Below are 20,105 nucleotides of genomic sequence, written 5' to 3' on the forward strand. Positions count from 1 at the left end.
CCAGTCTACCACAGCCCTTACTCAGTTTCGACGCGAGAACATGAAGCTATAAGGAAACAAGTCGACGAAATGCTGCTCGACCACATCACCTACCCGTTTAAAAGCTCGCGGGGATAGAGAGCACTAGAATGTGGTTGGAAAGAAGATAGTATCGGGTCATCTGTCATTACACTGTAGAAGTTGTAGTTTTAAAGCGGTCTACGGGGAGTGTAGAGCGATTAAGAGAAGAACAAGTTGATGCGTGAAGGGATCGAAGAATATTAAATCGATCGTGAGAAACATATTTGCGTAAACACGCCTACAGTGACGCTTTCTTAAAAGGAAATTGAATATCTGAATCACGATATGTAAAGGGCAGAGGGCAGTATGATGAGAGTCCTTTTTCCTTTTATTTTTTGGCATAAGGCTTCGTTTGCGTTCGTATGGGCTGTCTCAGCCTACATACGTGTTGCTTCTTCCTCTAAAGTATCAGTTATAGTTCAGCGCTATGTCCTGTTGTTCTTCACTCTGTCCCCGTCTGTGTGCGCTGTTAACCTTTTCAGATGCTTCAGCAACTAGACCGCCAAGCCATCCTTGTATAATTTGGACTACCACGAAATTTCGGCCCTACCCATATGACAGGCTGTGGAAAGTCCTAAGCAACCATTAAGAATTGTGGCGAATAGCCAACTTAAATGACCCTTCAGGACGCCTGGCACGGGGGAGCCTCCGACTGCAAGAATTCAACATCACCGTAATATAAATGTCCGGACGAAAAGACTGATGCAGAATGCCTCTCCCTCACTCCTATTGACCCATCGCCGCAAGACGACCAGGATAGCGACTCCTTTATAGAGACAAGTGCCAACGACTTCGCCGAACAGCACCGAGCAGGCCCAGAGCTAAGAGTATAATTCTTCGAAGTAAAGATCTACTTTGCCCCAATGGTATTTAAGCGCGGATTTCCTTCATTTTCTTTGCAAAACGACATCCTTGTAAAGAAAAACTTCTCCCCAGTCAGCGCCAACTAGGTACTGGTCGTGCCTTCACCACTGTGGTGAGAGGCTCTCGACGATTTTCACGAAGACGCAATCGCAGTACGTTTCGGGTTTTCACGTACGTTGACGAGGATTCGGGAGAAGTATTACTGGCCACATTTGAACTCTGACGTCACTCTTTACGTGAACACGCGCCGAGGCTGACAGCGACGCAAGACAATACCGACAAAGCCAGCGTCTTAGAAGTTGTCAGCCGAATGAGTTCAGTCCTACAGTGTTGTTAAAAGCAAGTTCACCTAGAATTTCGTGCACCCGCTAAACGAAGCGGGTGCACGAAGTGGGGTTCACAAGCATCCTATTACGCACAAGAACCGCGTTGGGTGTTTCCACGACGCACGAGCGGGGCTTGGAGGCTGGGCTAAGGACACCCGCCGTATCCTTGATGTCTTGAACCCGCCCCATATCTCCCGGCTGCATCGGAGGAAGGACGGTTGCGGCATGACGATGATCGAAGTCCTCTTCTGCCGCCTTCTCACCTCTTCCTCTTGGTACCTGACATCGTCTGGCGCTGGCCTTTTCGGTTCAAGGCTATCGACTGTCTTGGAAAGCCTGGTTCGCAAACTGCGACCTAACAGTAACTGCGCTGGTCTCAACCCTGTGACGCCTGCAGTCTCTATGTATGACAGAAAAGCCAGAAAAGGAGCTTCTGCTTTCGCAAAGAATTCTTTGATCGTATGCACCATCCTTTCAACTTCCCCGTTTGACTGTGGGTAGTTTGGTATTGAGGGGATGTGTTGGAAGCGATAGCGCTTCGCAAAAGCTGCAAAGGCATGTGAAGCAAATTGCGTTCCATTACGACTTCGTACTATTTTGAGAATGCCAAAACGAGTAAAACTGCTTTTGATTGCAATGATGACCACCTCAGACTTCGTGATTCGCATGTAGATGACTTCAGGGTAGCGAGAACGATAATCAACTACTAATAGGCAGTTGTGTCCTTTGTAACAAAACAACACCATTCCTACTTCATGCCACGCTAGTTCTGGAGTCTTCATTGCCACCAATGGCTCAATTCTTTGTCAAGTATTTGCTGCGAAAGTCCATACCACCACACAGAATCCTGGGTCCTTAGGCGGCATCGGCTATTTCCCTGGTGGCCTTCATGGATAAGTTCGTGCGCATCATTTCGCAGCAAAGCCGGGATGACAAAGCGATTACCTTTTAGAAGGACGCCGTTGCACAGAGAGAGATCATCTCATGGCTGCAGTACTTATTGAGGTTCTACGGAAGCCTGTCTCGACGAGACCAGCTTTGAGTGCAATATTTGACGAGCTGTTTGCATTCCCAGTCAAGTTCTTGGTGCCTGCGAACTTCATGTACCGTAACCAGCTTCGTGTCTGTGACCGTAACCAGCGGCTACACTACAGTAACTACAGTAGCCAGCCGCTGGTGATCGGTTTTTACGGTGCAGTTTAGGCCAGGCACGTATTGGTCAAAACGGTACACTGCCCGTGCTACCACTAGCACCCTTTTCTCTGTTTGCCGGTAGCACTGATCCGCTTGAGTAAGCGAGCTGGATGCGAACGCTACCGCGCTTCGCTCGCCTGATGGTTGTTCCTGCAGAAGAACCACGCCCAATTTAAATGAGCTCGTGTCGCATGAGATAATGCTATTACGACTGGGTTGATACTTAGCGACGCACTGGTCCGAGGTAAGCATCGCTTTCACCCGATTAAAAGCGTTCTAATAAAGCGGTCCCTATTGCCACGCATTTTGCTCGTCTAGCAAGGCGCGAACAGGGCTGGTTGCCGGCGAAAGGTTGGGCAGGAAGCGACCAATATGATTAGCCATGCCGAGGAATGGCCTAACCCCCGCAACGTCCTTGGGTGGCTCCAAGTTGCGCAGTGCTTCGAGTTTGCTGGGACTTGGCAAGATACCGTTGGCGTCGATCACCACACCCAGAAACTCTACTTCGTCTTGACCGAAGCAGCACTTTGACTTGTTGAGTTTAACTCCGGCTGTTTTCAGGCGTTCGAGAACCTCCACAAGTTGCTTGTCGTGCTCTTCTCGATGTTTGCCGAGAACCAGGATGTTCTCAGTCATGTTAACGACGTTCCGTTGCCCCTACAGAATCCGAGCCATTTCTCTCTGAAATATTTTGGGAAGGTTGCATTTAGTGAATTGAAAGCAGCAGCTAACCAGAATATGCGAGATCGGCAGCAGGATTTGGCACATCGTGGTGTGTTCGTTCTTTTTTTGTCATTGTGTTTCCATTACCAATTAACAAAACACCAATACCAAGAATCAGCATTACTGTTACGTCCTATTCCATTCCTCTGACAACGACAACTCATAAATGCTCTGCTGCAAGTGTGCTAGCCACTTCCTCTCACAGAGAAGATAAAACGTTCGAGTAATTCTTCTACTTGGACAAGATTGTACCTTGCAATCAGCGGGAAAGAGTGCTAAAAATGGTTTAATTTTTGTGCTGTCACTCTTCCACACACACTAATCCATCAGTTCAGGGTAGCATACAAGAAGCTCTTGCAGTTACCCTCCATGTCTTCCTCACCAAAATTTCCTCCCTCTCTAAAACCAGATAATGTATGCTTTTTACGAAATTTATATGGGACTCTAGGGTCACCATTGTTCCTTTCTAGAAATAATGTAGGCGAGAGTCGGGCTTACCTCTCTTACTATCCGGGTCGAGTCCAACGATTCTGAAAATGGACAGAAAATGACATGCATCTTGATCTCGGAAGCTTGTCTTTTGGACAATAGTGAGAAACAATACACAAGAGATAGAAATTGAAAAAGAAAATGTTTGGTGATCTGTTGTGATTTGTTCGGTATGTCATGCAGGGAAATGGAATCGAATATTGAATAAGTTTAAACAAACTATTTTAGAGTGCAGTGGATGACCCGCGGCAGTATGCATCAAGTTATATTTTGCTATACAGAAAAATTGCCGAAATCCTTCACGCTGTTGCAATCAATGTTATACGAAGCATTTTCCAGGTAGCTTCCTAAGCAGTACAGTTCCGGGCTTACCAGAGCATTACCAGTTGTTACTAGTTACCAGTGCTAACGTACCGCATGTCACGGCTACCAGTACCAAAGCGTTACAAGGTATCTGTGTAAACAGACCAAGTACGTGTGTGACAACATCATACGTGCATGTGATTACCGCCGAAAGACGTGGACGGCGCTAACAACGAACGTATGATGGCAAGGGCATGATTGTTTACGCATCTGTTCGACGCGAATTTATAATGACAAGCGAAATGTGTGGTTTTACGCGGGTAGTTAGCGGGCGTAATTGAGAGATAGACGGATTGGAACGTGATCTGTGAGTATAGGTGTTATACGTTCCTACGTACCTATGCCTATGTTAATATGACGAAGGCATTTGCACTCCAGCGATGAAATAATCAAATGCGAATTACCCAGAACCATCATAAAGGTGGTATAGCGTGACAGAATTTGTAGGTATTGTTAGCTACTACGATGAAGCTACTGGGGTATGTGCGCTAATTCCAAAGACGGGTGCAACATAGCGCGGCGTCTAAAAGCTAGAGCTCTCACAAAGAAAAAGAAAGCAAATGAGATACTGGCACATGACGCATGTGCCAAACGTCTAGAGGGGCTAGTCGGTTTTGGCACGGAAGCAGTTTGCGTGAGATTGTGGAACATTGTGCTACTCTGCTCGAAGGCAAACGTTCGGTCACGCATTGTTTTTTATCAAATCGAGGACACAGAGGAACCCACTCGCAGCGAAATGCCCAAAATGAGGTAAAGAAACCCTTGCATAACAAAGTATTGTGTAATGTGGGTAATGCCTCTGAATATGGTGCGATGTCGCGGAATGTATTTACGACTTCCCATAGTGCACTCAGACACGCCACGTCTTTACGCAGCGACTTGAAAGATGATTTGACTACGACATATACCTTTGCAATTCTGAGCATCCAGTCATTCTCTATAAAGCTTTAAATACTTCTGCTTCTTTTTATTCAGTTATTGGCCATGTTTATTCATATCAGCGAGGGTCATGACATTTATAATCGCGATGTTCCCGGATTCAGTTGCAGGCATGGCATGCAGCGAACCATGTGTATAAATCCGCCTGTCTTTGTTTGTTTGTGGATATCGTTGATGAATTTGCTGAACAAAATCAGTGATGAAATCAGTTATGCTTGTGGGTCAACCCCTTCACCGAACGAACGATATTGTGAAGTGCGAACAGCAACAGCCACCCTCTTGTACTAAAGCCTCCGTCTTGGATACGTGATCAAATCAATGACTGTAGGTAATGCAATCCTGCTCTTCGTAAAAAATGCTCACGACTTTAAAGAATTCAGTTGCAGCACAGCAAGCACCAAACCATATCCTTTAATATGCATAAATTTGCCTGTTAAGTAAACCTGTTGCCTGTTAGAGGCTGAACTATTATTTCTTTCAAATGGATTATTTTTTGTGCCGTGCTCCAACATATCATTCCCATTTGCTTGGGACTGGTGCTTTATGCTACCTAAACTCATGATTCGGGAGGTTTAGCGAAATCCTGGAAATGCTTCTACTTCGCTGGAAGAAAACATCTAGCAAATTCTTCAAACCCGAAAAGAACATACACTGGCAGGCTCTGCAGGTAAACGTGATTAGCCTGCGGTTCAGAAGGACGTAAAGGAAAACTGAAATATACTGTGACAAGGTTGATATTTGGGCAAGTGGGTACAGATACATAATAAAGCGAAGCTAGCGCAAAGCAGCAACCAGAAGTTGTCCTTCACGCAATAAATAAACTTGGCCATGTACGCACTCCGGTTCACAAAATACTTGAGAAGAAGCCTCAGGAGTGGTCATATAAAGGTGGCTGTGCATAAATGTACGTTGGACGTACCCCTTAAATTTTGTTTACAAGTACGGTAAACGGACCCGACAGTGTTATTAAAGTACGCCCCCCCCCCCCTCCCATGGGGTATGTCATTCGTTTTAGCATGTTTCACGTTTCACGCTGAACAGCTAGATACGTGCTTCCTTCGTGTCAATGATAATTCTGTGTATGTTGCGTTACAGCAGGCCTGAATGAACTCAGCCAGTGCTGATTGGCGTGTTAATTACTGCTGCAACAACTGCCGCATCTGCTTTGATAACGTCATGCACGCTTACACAGATGGAGAAATGCATTCTGTTTGGTGCCTCTCGACGCGACATTAAGGCAACGTGTGCTCCGTGCAATATAAACCAATGATACAATTACGCTCCGCTAGCGATGCACCCAAGTCATTGGTGCAAATGCGTCTGTGTTGCAGCATATAGAAATTGAGAGCGTGTTGAAGTAACAACGACAATGCCAAAATTAAGAGAAACGTCAACTAACCGAAGCTTCGAAGCGCAACACTTCTCCGACGAGTTAGCTTCACTGACAACCTTTAAAGTATTCTTCAGTTTTCGTTCCTGAACGCGCGCATATTACCCATTTGCTCTGCCCCCACAGGCAGTTTCTTGACGCTCCTTTGGAAGACTGTTTTATCCCTATCACCATGCAGACCACTCACGCAAACATAGAAACTGGTAACGCGAGTTACGGAATCTTGGAGAGGTTGTGCTTTTGCATATGTTGAAAAAAAAAACCTTTTTGACCATGTCCGTATACACCCTTCTACTTTGATGCTGTGTCGCCTACTAAATATTATTAATGCTGTAGAGATGGGGTCCTGCACAAACCTGATGGAGAATATACGTGGCATAGGTAATGGCGAAGGCAATCAGTGCCAGCGCTAGCCACCCCGCCAGTGCGTCTTAGATCTCGCTTTTGAAGCAAAACGGGATTTTGGAGCGTCTTTCTTTGTGCATTACACATTATAGATAAAAGGTTAGAGTAGCGATTTCGCAAGGTGCACAAAAATTGACCTTCGGAAACGCCAAAATCGACGAACGTCACGTGGCAGAAAGCCGGAACCTTTGCGGGCAGTGGTTAACATTACAAGCAAAAAAACCATTGCAAGTCGGCCGTTTCATTGGAGTTACGGTAAGATCTCCGATTGCTACGCTAGGTTCCTGAGTTGAGTACTAGTTTATAGAATTTTGTTTCCGTTCATTTCTTTTGTTGGTGCCGCAGTTTCCCTGACGTGGCTAAAACCTTCTTCGCCACTTGAGTCTGTCAAGGAAAGGTGACAGCAAGCAGTGAGTAGCGGATAGCCGCATTCATTGGACCGCTGGGCAACGCACTTGAAGGACGTTTATTGCACTGTTTTCGCATGTGATGAAGAGCACAAGTCAAAACGAAGGAACAAACGTAGGGTAAAAGTACCGTAACAAATGTACTTATACGCATCACGTGAACGTAGAATAAACGAGGCTGTAGAAGGGAAGTTACCGCGGGCTGCTTGCTGTACTTTGCCATTGTCAGATCTAAGTGTCGAAAATGCCTTTTCTCCATGTTTGAAGAAACGCTGCAAAGAACAACCAACAAAAGTACTTTTGTGTCTGGAATTTGGTCGCCATTTTCGGCACGTCAATTGTTTTCTTTAAAAACAAAAAATAATTTGGCACGAGAAAGAATGCAAACGCTTTTCATCCAGAAAGCTTGCGAAACATGCATTAGTGTGCCTTCAAGGGCTTTAACGCTGAGACAGATAAATTTGCTAGAGACGTGATGTACGCTGCCTGATTGATGTGTTCTTCATTTGAGGCATTTTAATGCCTGGACTTTGTCATTATGGTTTCCTTTTGATTTTCATCACTCGTTTTCTGATTTTCATGTCTGTAGTGAAATTTCGTTCACTTGTGGCAAACGCCCAGTCGGTTCCGCTTACGTTTAAACAGAGGGTTGTCTGAACAAACATTGCCAAGTAAGCGCTTGTGGTGACTATTATTCTCTTACCTTGTTGATTCGCGCTGCCTTCACTGTTAGTGTACTTGTTTAATTTGTTAGCCATGTTCTCCTGTTTTCGCTATACAATGTTTTTTTTACCCCCCCTCACGCAATACTCCAGATGGAGCCTGTGATACATATACATAAACAAATAAAAAACGGTAATTCCGTGAAGAAATTTGAAGCTAAACTAACTCAACTTGAACCTGTCCTTCCAATGGTCACTATAACGTGAAAGATGGTTTGTGAGAGGACAACAACTAAAAATAGTTTCCGATAATCTTTATGATGTCATAAACCGCCAGCAGTGCAATCTCATCATTAAATGAACTTCTGGAGCAGCTGAATAAAACGTCAGATGAACTGTGAAACATATGCAAGATTACACAAAATGACGAGGGGCTCGCAAAGAAGCAACATTAAAGTTTGATCGTGTAACTTCATGTAAAGAGACAGATTTTGAGGAACTGCTCAAAGTTGAAATGAACGACCTTTTCGGTCCGCAAGGGCTTCTCGAAGCATGTGATTCGCTGTGGGAAGTGTCTATGGGAAAGCACGAGAAGTGATGTGCAAAGCGATGGAGTACGTGGTCGTCTTATTCACGATAAGCTTTTGATCTACAAGGATGCGTATCTCTGCGATGAAGCTAGCACATCAAGGAAGCGCAACCTATACGCTTGTCGGTCAGGCAATAAATACAACCACAGAAAACCAAGATTTCTCCAGATGCTCTGTCATTACCCTAAATGCAAATGTGCTCCTGAATACAATCGCGGATATTGAAAGCATCGATCTCGAGCGTGAACCTGACGCGTTGTTTGTTACTGAAACCAGGTTGAAGGGATAAGTAAAAAATCTCTGAACTAGCCGGCACGTAATATTCTTCTGGCAACTCTGCGATCACACACCGATGCTGAGCTACTTTCTGTGATAGTGCCACAAGCCCATACGGGAATGACGCCTTGGTATCTGGGGGATGACGTCCAGCAAAGAGCGTCGTTGCGACTGAGACTTCAACCCGCCATGGTTGCTCAGTGGCCATGGGGTAAGGCTGCTAAGCACGTGGTCGCGGGATGATGGGTGTACGGCCGGCTACGGTCACCACCACCTACCGCGTTTGGATCACATGGTTGAGTCACCCGTCAGTGTTGGTTACTTGGATGTTCTTCATTTGTAAACAATCCGCTTGTGCGTACCTGAGCACCCGTCCTTTACGACCGTCGTTACGCCCTTCTTTATCACGTGTGCATCGTCACTCGCCACCCGATTCGACAATCCAAGTACCGCAGCTCTAATAGAAAGAACTGAAACATTCTCAAAATGTTCAAGGCGTCTGCTGTCGCTACAAAGTGTTAGTGAAGTACAAGCTGCAGGAGCAGCTATGTTTGCACTTGAGGACATGGGTGCTGTAGTTTCCGTCATACTTTAGGGGCGTGTCATGAACTCGGGAAGATAACCATACTTCTATGGGGCCTTGCGCATTACATAACCAAAATGCATAACACAGAAGTACCAGCTACGTACAATCTAAAAATTTTAGCACCCTTAAGGGTGTAAATGACTTGTCCCATGGGTGACACCCTTTTTGGGTGTATTGCTACACCCCAAGCAAAGGGTGCTATGTAACATAACACAAAAAAGTGTTAAAATGACGACACCTTGCCTATGGGTGTTAAATAAAAACAACCCTTTAAGACATGGATGTAAAACAACACCCCTCATATATGGGTGTAACACAGACACCACCCTTTCAATAGGGGTGTAGCATCACTGCAAGCATTAGCGTTCACTACAGCCATGTAGTTAACGGACAGACTAGCTGTTGTGAATTCCGCCTAGCCTTAGCCATGGTACTGTCTTCTTCAGTATGAGCCAGAATGTGAGGCTTCGCCAAATTGCGCCTCTGGTCTATCATGTGGTAGTATATATAATGCGCGGCCCTGCCAGGCAAAAAATTCAAGTTTCACGATTGCAGCACTGCACACGCCTCATGCTTTTCGTCATCTTCCTCTGCAGTGATAGTACACTTCCAGCAGGATACACAGTGCGATAACAAAGCATGCAGCACTAAGGACACACGATGTCTCGCTTCTTGATGCACCAGTACTTACCACTCCATGGAAAGAGCACACAACCACAAGCATGATGTTACATAAATTTCTGAAGCAATAAAAACCACATTTCTCGGTCAAATATTTTCGCAGCCACACCAGCTCGACCAGGAAGGAAAGCCACCACAGATCATTGTTGTAGCTCATATTGAATGCAATAGAGCACAGAATGCATGGATTGGCGACGGTAACTAGTGCAATACTAGAGAAGCATACATTTACCTGTCAAGCAGACAGTTTTTCGCCCTGTTTCAAGCAAAATCTTTATATCTCTATTCATCAAAGTTGTCACATATCTCTACGGGATGCTTCTACTAGTACCCTCACATACATACTGACTTAAAAGTAGCACTGAAAGCCATAGAACAAAGTGCTACAATGCGCTTCCACTTACGATAATGTTTCCGCATGTACAAAAAAACTGCATCTGTAGCTGTGCATGCTGTTTAATATAGAAGCAGCATTATTTCCTTAAATTTCTGTATGCTCCATTTGCAGCCAGTGACCTGCCTGTACCCAAAAATTTAGTGTATTTTTCACGCTGTGCTTGCACTGAATATCCAAGAGGCATTGTAATTTGAACTATCAGAATAACAATCAGCTAGTTTAAGGTTACCTAACTGAACAGAATCATTGTAAAATTTGCGACGAAATGGCAGAACAAAGGTATTCATTATTTCATGAAAGGGAAATAGTTATATAATAAACTATGCACATTTTCAATGTAAAAATGAAGATAAGGAGTAAAACCATGCCAATACAAAAACATAAGCACCGAATAATGGTACAGGCTTGTTCAATTAAATTTTAAACGGGAAAGTTTCTTTAAATAATCTCACTGCAAACTATCACATGTTCTCATTCGAAACCCACTCCATCTTATCATAAAGTACAAAAATAACCGGCCACATAAGAAAGAACAAGTCTGAGTGTCTATGTGAACAAAACATGACTAGTAATAACTAGTAAGCACTGCACAAAAGTTGAACATGAAAACTAGTAATAGTAAAGACATAGGCTTCGCTCACCTGAAGTAACTGCAAAATATTGCAAATATCAAAAAACAGCATAAGAACTGGGCAGGACAGAGCACTGACTGTTAGTTACAGATGCAATATACACACTAAATTTAGACATAAAATGTGAAACCAAACTGCCGGAAATGGTCATGTCTCTGCAAGAGAGACCACTGAGGAACAAAAGGTATACCTCTTATAATTCGATCCCATAGATTAATTGGTCTAATTACACTTTAGACACATAACCTCTTGTGTGTCACAAACGCCCCGTTTCCAAATACCTATGCATGATTAGCAGCCTTGGTGAAACAATGACTAGCACTAATATTTCGAAGAAACACCGGTAAAAATACTGCTGGTTCTCAACGTTCTGTTGTGAGAGCACACTTGTGCGCAGTTGTGAACGCAGTTGCCTATAGGGCTCAAACACCATGTTTTGGCAGCACAGGTACCATCTACCAAACACCTGGTTCAACATAGCTTGCATCACAGAATGTGCAGTCACGCTAATGGCAGATCATTCTTTTTTCACCTTGACAGTTGACAAAGCTGCAGCAGCTGCAATCACCTACGACTGCTGGTAAAGGTGCCATAAGGTCAGGAAGCAAACACAGATACCACGTAGCAAAACTTTCAGAGTGCAACTTTCACAACTGTTCGTTGTAGCTCCTGAAGCTTCAACCTCATCGATAAAATAATTTAGGACAGTTCCTTCTGTGTTGGGGTAGATGCTCAGCTGCAGGCTTTCTGGAACCATGCATTATCAGCAGACAGTGCCAGTACAGCCCGTAGAACATCATTCAAGCACTCCAGACAAGTACACTGATTACATTGTACACAGAGCATCTGGTGCCCATTTACCTATAGAGGCAATGTAGCCCCTAGAACACGCTTTGTGACAGGCATGCTGGACACTGTTTCCTGAAATGCAAGTGCCATTTGGTATTTCATTGCCTGTAGTGTCCTTTACAATCAAACGGATATTGAATACATGGTAGTAACATGAAGACGACAAAAAGCCATCAGCCTACAACTGTGTGGCAAATCTGGGAGCAAGCTATTCTCTTATCAAATATACCTGTAAGCATTGTGGCCAATGTGTTTCCAAGATGCATGAGGCATTAGTCATTGCAGAGCTGTAAGCCGTCAGCATAATTTTATATAGAGTGACTAGTAATGAATGACTACTTTTGAGCTCAAGTGAATATGCGCTTATTGTTTACCAAAGCTCTTTTTTACTCGGGCATGACAATCCTAGGACGATTATGTTCTTGAGGTTATTTTCCTACTTTCAATCTTTTGAAACGTGCATACTGTAGTAATGAAAAAACATGCTACAACTGGCGTGTGGTAACTTTTACGTCTTATTCCCTGGCAGCTCACTGAAACGAGCCACAACGACAAATTTAAATGCTTTTACAACACATTAGACAATCAAATTTCCTAAACACTAACACAACCAGATAGGCATTAGAGTGAGCCTCACGTAAATGCACTAAACACTGGTATAAAAGTTATTATGTCACTTTGTGCCACGTAACAATGTTAGAAATATCAAAAATGTTCAGATTCTAAGGCCAACCCTGAAAAGTAAATAAAGAAATCATTAAGCTTTCTTAAAGGGGTTCAGAAGCTTTACAACGGGCAGTCTTGGTGATGGACACGCTGATAGATGAGCAGCCATTCCACTGAGACGAGAATGTTAAAGGCATGGAAGTCTTTGCGAGACAATGAAGGGTACTTCTCAGTCCACATGAAGGAGGTTGCTTGCAAACACAATGTTTGGACCACAATACTGAATGCATGGTGTTACCATGCATTCTCCTTGTGTTGTATTTTCTCCCTGCATTGTGGTAAAAGAAGCATGGTTAACTTTAGAAGATATTTAGACATTTTATGAAATTGTTCTAATGCGTAAAATGTTTGTACTATGTGTAATTCATTATGAGGGTTCATAACCGTAACATATCTTATATATAAGCAGGTAGAATTATCAGCTTGGTCAGTTTGTACAAGCTCGTTCGAGACAAGAAATAGAGTTTGACAAAAACACCCTCAACATGTTTTATTGAAAAAGGAACACCTCAGGTGACATGCAGTCTTGTGAGTGGGAAGTTCATGGTTCAATAAAAACAAATTAAAAGTGGCGCAGCGATCCTGAAAAAAGAATGATAAGCACCTGCTACTGGAAAAAGATAATTGATAGACTTTAATAGCACAAGGGCATCTTTCGCCAAAAGCGCCAAGTCTATACTGCAAAAGATAAACTTAGCGCGTCTGTACAAAGAAAATATATAAAGATGACTGATGCCTCTCTGCACTACAGTTGCTTTTCTCGAGCATGAAGTCATTTTAATGCATGCACACGTACATACACACGCTACACCCAAGTGTAACAACTGCAGAATTAAAATTGGGCAGCAACAAAGTCACAACCTTTAACGCTTGATCCCGAGCTGTAGTAGTGACTGGAGGTATTACAAATATCGGCAATCAAGAGTCACACTCTTTCTGCCCGATGTTATGCTGCTCTCACTGTCAAAGATGGGTTATGGTTGGCATTGAGAGAAAGCTGCCCTTAAGAGCAGCTTTTAATTTTGTGTTAATTTTTACCAGAGCCCAATGAATCAATACAATTTTAGAATGAGAATGACACCGAGAAATTGAGTACATAAAAAATTTTGGAAAATTTTGTACATTCTTCCGGAATTAACTAGAAGTTAATGAAAGGGTAATGCGGCAATCAAGAAACTAGCTCAAGTTTTCACATGTTTGCTACCAGTAAATGCTAGAAAATATGCTGGCATGCTGTAGTTTTGTGCAACAATGCAAAAGGGATTCTTAATAACTAAAGAAATAAACGGAAAGGTATCTTGAAGTATATTTCGTGAATGTGAACTATATAATCTCCACTCGATTCACCTGCACTTCCTGAAATTGTTCAGGAGGGGCTCCATTTCCCTAGTCGTTCCACCGGTTCAACAAGGTAGCAATTGCACGCCGTGATTCGTTTTACTTAGTGCAGGCTTTGCACAGGGCGAGTTCACAGCATTCCATGCACTTGTCAGAAAGGTAGTACGTGTTTAAGCAGCAAGTGTGGTGCCGCTTCTGCACGAGCGAGGTGCAGAAATAACCGAAGTGCCTGACATTTTGTTCCGGAGTAATACACTAATTTTGCTGTCCCATAAATCTTACTGATCATTAGTTCCAAGTTTTAGTGGTCCCATGTCTAGTAGGCAATTGAGGTATTTGGCACAAACACTGGAAAGCCTACGGTGATGAAAGTTCACTCTGGTAAATAGCTTATGATCGAGTAGCATAGACTACTGAAGCAATCTCAGCAATCTCTGGAAGGCCAGTGAAGTAATTGTCTTTTAACAGCCTTTAAACTGCATTCGAGCATATGAATCATGCACCTCAGATATGCAGATAAGATTTCCTTGACTCAGTAAGAAGCGAAGCTTCATGTGCCCTGAGGCTACTTCAATCAAAGCACTATTGGTGCTCTCTAAAAACAATGCCAATGCAGATAATCCAAATGTTTTTCAGGGGCAACAATTATGGCTGAAATCATGTTAGATTAAAGGTTTGTTAGATACATGATCACACTATGTTACAAGTGCTTCTTAATATCCTCCGATTTATTAGACTACTCATATCTCTGTATACAAAGCCTACTAATTAGGTTCCATGCTATAACATCATCTTAACAAGAACTTCACTTAGTAATACACATGCTGTGATGAAATTTCTTTGCGAGACCGCATTGAGATGCTGTACAGGGTGAATTCATTATATTTAAAATGAGGCTCCTCTTCTTCCAAACGAGAAGAAAGGGAGCTGAGGGTCCCGATTTTTCGTAATCCCAGCTGGAAGAAGCTAGAGAACGCATATTGAAACTTATGTTATTTTCTATTGAAATGTAGAAATGATAAGGGAAATGAAAATAGTAAAAATACAACCAGCCATGAGTGGAGAACGAACCTACATTTCCACTAGGCATGCGATGCTCTAACCAATGTGCTACCAAGGCAGCATTCAACCGTCCACATTGGCCCCTCAGATTTTTTGTCATCGCTGGAATGTGGCCGTAGTACCAGAGTGGTTAGTATATCACGTGTGTAATACGAACGTTATGGGTTTGTTCCCGACCCACAGCTGGATGTCTTTTCATCCACTTTCATTTCCCTTGAATTTGTCATATCGATACTTCATATAAAGAAACTTAAAACATAATCCTGTATGCTTTCCTCGGCCTCATTATCTGAAGGCTTCTTCTAGTTCTGTTACTTCCGACACATATACATATTCTCATATGGTAAGAAAACATATTTTGCATGATGCCGGAATGTAATGTAAAACATTATGGCAGGGCCGTGTTACGTAGAATGCCTTAAATTGCACAGGCAAGGTGTATTAATGTCAATCTGCAAAAAAAAAAATACAATTCCTACTCTCGAAAGCAGTGCTGTGTACTGCTGTCTGCAACAAGGTTTAAAGAAAACAACTTGTTCAGAAATAAAGCCATCAAATGAGGAAATATCAAAACAAGATGAAAATTTGTGCAGTTGCATGTTGAAAACTTTGCACAGCAACCGATGAAGACATAATGAAGGAAGTGCGAGTATGGTGTATTTTGCAAACACGAGGCAATATACTTGAAAGATGCATATGAGCTTACATGTGCTGAAAAATTATTTATGTAGCAGCTAAACTACCAACAGGCCTAGAACACACTGATACAAGGTGTCGAGCATGTAAATCTCATCGTGCCCTTAAGTCGAAAAAACATGGCTCTTTCTCATGATTCGCTAGACATGGCTGGCTCACACAACTTAGGCGCTTCTATATATGCCTTGTAAGTACCAGGTGGTCTGTGTGACTTGTGCAAGCTTTAATTATGTACAAGTGCCACGTAGCTGGTCAGTACCAAGGTTAAGTCGTTTGCCATCGTTGTGAGGAAGTCAAACCAATTTTTGCATTGTGCCTAATTAGGTCATTTGTTATTATGATTATTTAGCTGCTCAAATATATTCAAAGCAAAAGTGTCAGTGCGAAAAATGCAGAGCATCCTGAAAAATTCCCAATCCAGCTTTCCACTGCTCAATAGGTGCAATACAAAAATTTTTTTCAAGCTTCAAAGAAGCCCATGAATACATGCAAGACGTGCCGTGCAACTAAGCGCTCGTGTACCTGAATACCACATGGCTCTTTCTTTCAGGCTTAAAAAACATTTTGAGAAGAATATTTTAGAAATTGATTCATTATTATTGACTATGTTTTAGGCAAAATGCATGAAATAGCGTGAATGCCACCTTCATTGTCGGCGACATGAATTGACTTCATGTTAATGTCCAAATCCTACTATACATGGTGCATGTTTTGAGCTGGGTGTGTAATTTAGGGTAGTTTTGACTAATTGAAGCTTCGCACCTTAATAACTGAGTCGACAACCTAAAAAGAAATTGGTATATAAACGGTCGCTCTCAGTACTCCATACTCGTTTAACCTAGTGCAAAGTGCTTGTAAGCCAAGAAGTTGCTAGGTCTAAGCAGTATTTCTCATCCTAACCTGGTGTTATAGCCTAGTTACTATGGTGCCATGCTGCTCAGTCATGCTCGTCACAGCTTCAATTTAGGCAATGGCAGCTGCCCTCCAGTGGGGGTAAAATGCAATAATGGTTATGCACTTAGATTCAGATACACATTAATGAAAGCCAGGTAGCCAAAACTTCAGGTTGTGACTTTGGGATGTAAAACCACAGAATTTCATTTTAAAATCTAAAGGTGCTTCATTGGGAGCAGGAGATGGTCTTGAGCTTTTACTGCTCTGCCATGGCACCAAGAAGCTCCGAGTAAATAAAAACAATTTCTTAGACAATTTACATATCTTGCAAACATATACAAACACTTCTCTGCATGCACCTATGTTGATGTTATATTTAGTTCTGTATGCCAAGGTGGGTTAGGCTGCTAGAACATCTTTCAAACCTGTTTTTTTACTACTTTACCATTTTGGTTATTGTGCATCTGTGTGTGACGAATTAACATTTCAGTGCGTCAATTTCTTGAGAAAGTGCACCCCTCTTTATTTATTTGTGCATGCAAAAAGTGTTCAGAAGAACTGCTTTCTGAAATTCCCTATACCAGGCAAAAAATATTCTATGTAGGCAGCACGAAGAGAAAGGAGTGTTGTTGTAAATATGTTATTTAGTTCTGCAGAGAAAGGCGACTGTCAGTATTCTGTTACAAAGTGAAAATTGCTCCTACCTGCTCTGCCTCAGTTTCTGATGTTGATGGTCCATTCGGGGGCACTCAACTGACAGGCTGCACTTCGGCCATGTCGGGTGTGCTGTCACCAGGCCCAAGGTGGATCGACATCCTCACGATAAGTCGAGTCCAAACTCCATAAAAGAAACATCTCATCATTTTGCTATGAGTTTTGTCATCCTGTGTGTTTCACACACGGCCGTCAGTGAAATATTCGGTCACTTGGATACTGATAAAATTCTAGCATTTTCCGGCAGCCAAGCTGAATACACAATAAACGGAGAACATTAAAGAGCAAATACTGTTGTCACATTAGTTTGATCAAGTACTGCATAAATGGAAATAAATCAGTGATACTCTGTGCGTTGGCTTTGAATTCAAGAAATGTAAAAATAGGAACTTGCAGCCACGCCACTTTGAATTTCCGGTGTTTGCTACACCACACAACAAATTTGGCATCGTCCGGTACGCGGGGATAGTAATCGCTTAAAGATAAGATGAACGAGTATCAGCATAAATTAACGGGATAGCTAACCGGGAAATATTTGCTCATAAAAGGATTCACGTAGCGAAGCTACTGTCAAATACCTTGATGACGCATCTGCCAGGGGCGCAGCGGTTTGGGTGAACAATTCAGAAAGGAATGTGCGTTTCACTTGTCTCACCACTACTAAGCTATGATAGAATTTGAGTTTCCTACTAAACTGTACTGTATATTTACGCTCAGAATAAAACGCTGGAAATTTGGTTACGTCACATGCATACGTATGAAAGCGAGGAAATTGCTTTTATTGTATTCTGCCGAGGCGGCAAGTAGCAGCTGCCACTCTTATACAAACCAAAGCATGAAAGTTGTACTCGCGGCACGGAAAACAAACACATACACCGCCATTCTTACGCCCCTTGGAGTTAGAACTAAGCACCATCAAACCAGTTAGTTTTCTAGCCTTCATAACGTCATGAACAAGACCAAGCACCGAGTGAAACAACTGTCTGCTCTGGAAAATTATTACCGCTTACTTTTACATACCTATCGCTGCCACAAGCAAAAGTCAATGGGCTAGCTGTCAACAAGCCACAGGTTAGACTGACAGCAATATATTACGGCAACGTAAAACAATTTCCTCGCTGACTTAGCCACCACTGTGTGCGCTAAGTGCCGCAGTTCTATTTTACATGAAACAGTACACGCTCTGCTCCGGAGCTCAATAGGAGGGCGAAACACATTTGCACGTACCTGAAATCCGTATGCCGAAAACCCGTGGACGCTTCCGTGAACGGGGCACACTGCCATAGTACCCGTACGGCCGCTTCATGGGACGTGAGGCACTTCTATCAAATATTTCACATGCGGCATGTCTCACACCGATTGTTCCAACACGAGAAAATGATGCAGGTCGCAATGCGACGCCGTGCAGCCGTGCATCCACCGATGAGCTACATGCGCGGACTTGCAGAAGAACAAAACGAAAGGCACAAAAAGATGGCGGCTCTCGCTGCGGAGAGGAAGCAGCGGTGTAGCGGAAAAGTGCGAATGGCTGTTGCCAACTGTTGGTTCCAACGTTATGCCAGCGGCGGTGGCTTTAGTGGCGTGTGTGGCGGCTAATTGTTTATTTCTTTTCCCCAAACAGTATGGGGAAGATTAGTTCTTTGCTTAAACTTTTTATTGTGTTGCTTGGCATTATTTTTTGTCCTTTTATGCGATTAAGCGGTCAGTCATGGCCTCCCAAGTTCGCGCGCGCCAGCTTCGCATGCGAATCTCGGAGGCCATGGGACAACGCGTTAGGAAACGCCGTTCTTGTCGTCAGCGTTTCATCGTTTCTTCAACTGACATAGATGCGTAGTGTCCTTTTTCGCGGGGGTGGGGAGGGGGCGACCAAGACGGCATCGCTAAGCGAAGGACGGGGGAGTAGGTTGGTGTTGGTTGTTATAGCGAAACTCGTGGGCCCTGCGGTTTTTTTTTATAGCGTAAGCATTTCTATACTTACCCAACAAGAAAAACCGTCCGTCCATCAGTCCGTACCGCACAATATCTTTCAAAATAGAACCCGCAGCAGCGAGTGAATTCACCTTCGCGCTAGCTCTCGCTTCAACGCGACCGAAGCGGTGAGGACACAGCGCTCACGAAGTTCTCAGCACATGCCGCACTATGCTCTTTTCGCAGATCACTTTCAAGACAGGTGTACGCGTGTCTGTTTTGAAAGCGAAGTAAACGGCGAGAACACAGCGCCTGAACTTTTGAGCAGTGGGCACATTCTGTCGGCATTGCACTTCGCTTTCAAGATACGGTTCGCGCGGCCGTGCCGTAAGCAGAGGCCGCCGGAGAACGGTTGGTAACGGTTCGACGGAGATGAGTGAAGTGCTAAAAAGCGATAACGGGTCAAAATGATCCGAACGTCATCAGAGCAATTGTCCCCGCCACCTGCAGTACTTTGCTTGTGTCATTCACTTGGCGACGCCGACCACAGCAGCTCGTGTCGCCGCAGCGCTGTCGCTTATACACGTCGGATCAAGTCTCATAACATAGATAACGACATTGGACAGCGTGTCGATGAGGAAGTGTCACAATGCTTTCGCATGCTCAGACAACTCCCAGAGGAGTTTCTGTGTGATGTTTTTATCGCAGGTGCAGTCGGTGGTAATCTAGAGCTGACAATGCATGTAAAAGGGGTGCGAAGCTTTTCTTTTTATGAGAGTCTTGCTCAGCTCGCAAAGACCTGCGCAAGCTAAAGCTTGCTGATGGCTGTATGTATTGTTTTATTATCGCATGCCCTCGAACTGCCACGAATTCTACTGTGGAATGGCATTAAAGCAGTATTCACGACCAAAAGAAAATGCAGCCGATAATTGGG

General features: G+C 43.5%; 1 protein-coding gene across 4 annotated transcripts in view; it reads right to left on the reverse strand.

Moving 5' to 3' along the window:
- The window catches only part of LOC129380632 (uncharacterized), a 38,740-nt gene extending 19,419 nt beyond the window's left edge, over positions 1 to 19,321 (reverse strand). The window contains exons 1-2 of one of the 4 annotated variants that reach the window (XR_008608810.1): positions 19,242 to 19,321; positions 3,666 to 3,697 (exon numbers count right to left, since the gene is read on the reverse strand). Coding sequence is in view for 2 of the 4 variants with exons in the window: in XM_055062232.1 (XP_054918207.1) it covers positions 3,666 to 3,725 (60 nt within the window). In the remaining 2 variants the exon portion in view is untranslated. Of the gene's footprint in view, positions 1 to 3,665; positions 4,125 to 7,356; positions 8,712 to 19,241 lie in introns of those variants that run through there. The other 3 variants (XM_055062233.1, XM_055062234.1, XM_055062232.1) reach the window with 3 other exon arrangements.
- Positions 19,322 to 20,105: the final 784 nt, after the last annotated feature.

Source organism: Dermacentor andersoni, chromosome 10, assembly GCF_023375885.2.
Source record: "Dermacentor andersoni chromosome 10, qqDerAnde1_hic_scaffold, whole genome shotgun sequence".
In the NCBI taxonomy this organism is placed as follows: Eukaryota; Metazoa; Arthropoda; class Arachnida; order Ixodida; family Ixodidae; genus Dermacentor; species Dermacentor andersoni.